The sequence below is a fragment of the Colobus angolensis genome, unplaced genomic scaffold (assembly GCF_000951035.1).
Source record: "Colobus angolensis palliatus isolate OR3802 unplaced genomic scaffold, Cang.pa_1.0 Scaffold31, whole genome shotgun sequence".
Classification (NCBI taxonomy): Eukaryota; Metazoa; Chordata; class Mammalia; order Primates; family Cercopithecidae; genus Colobus; species Colobus angolensis.
Window position 1 is genome coordinate 546,570 of NW_012116377.1, and position 549 is coordinate 547,118.

General features: G+C 39.0%; 1 protein-coding gene across 2 annotated transcripts in view; it reads left to right on the top strand.

Annotated features, from left to right (window-relative positions):
* ZFP14 (ZFP14 zinc finger protein) overlaps positions 1 to 549 on the top strand; it is a 43,717-nt gene that overhangs the window by 20,078 nt on the left and 23,090 nt on the right. Inside the window, exon 4 of one of the 2 annotated variants that reach the window (XM_011950622.1) lies at positions 291 to 389. In XM_011950622.1, coding sequence (XP_011806012.1) covers positions 291 to 389 — 99 coding nt within the window. Of the gene's footprint in view, positions 1 to 287; positions 390 to 549 lie in introns of both variants that reach the window. The other variant, XM_011950621.1, reaches the window with a different exon arrangement.

Here is a 549-nt window from a genome sequence, read left to right on the forward strand (position 1 = left end):
TTCAATACTGCCTTTCAACAGAGCCTGTGTGAGGTTAAATTATATTAAGGCCTGTTCTTGACCAGATGGTTAATATAATAGCCTTAGTATAATTAATTTAACCTCACATAGGCTATTCCTTGTGACCCTCAAGTTACCTTAATATGAGCATTCTTCAACTGCCTTGCAAGTCTTTGCTCCTAGGCTTTATAAAGTGTCATATTGATTTATAGTTAATTATAAATTTAACCAAATCTGAATCTAAAGATTTTCGGGTGTATAATTTAATGTCACATTTTTCTTTTAAGCAGGACCTTCCATTTCTAAACCAGATGTGATTACCTTATTGGATGAAGAAGGGAAGGAACCCGGGATGGTTGTAAGGGAAGGGACAAGAAGATACTGCCCTGGTGAGTGAGGGCTGAGCAGGCATTGAGAAATCATTACTGCAGGTAATAGCTAAACTGACTAGGGTGGAGGCACACCCTTGAGATGTTGGGATCTGTCTTCAAAAAGTCCCTGGCCTATGGAGGAAGGGCTCGGGACTTGAAGCAAATTAAGATGTTTTTT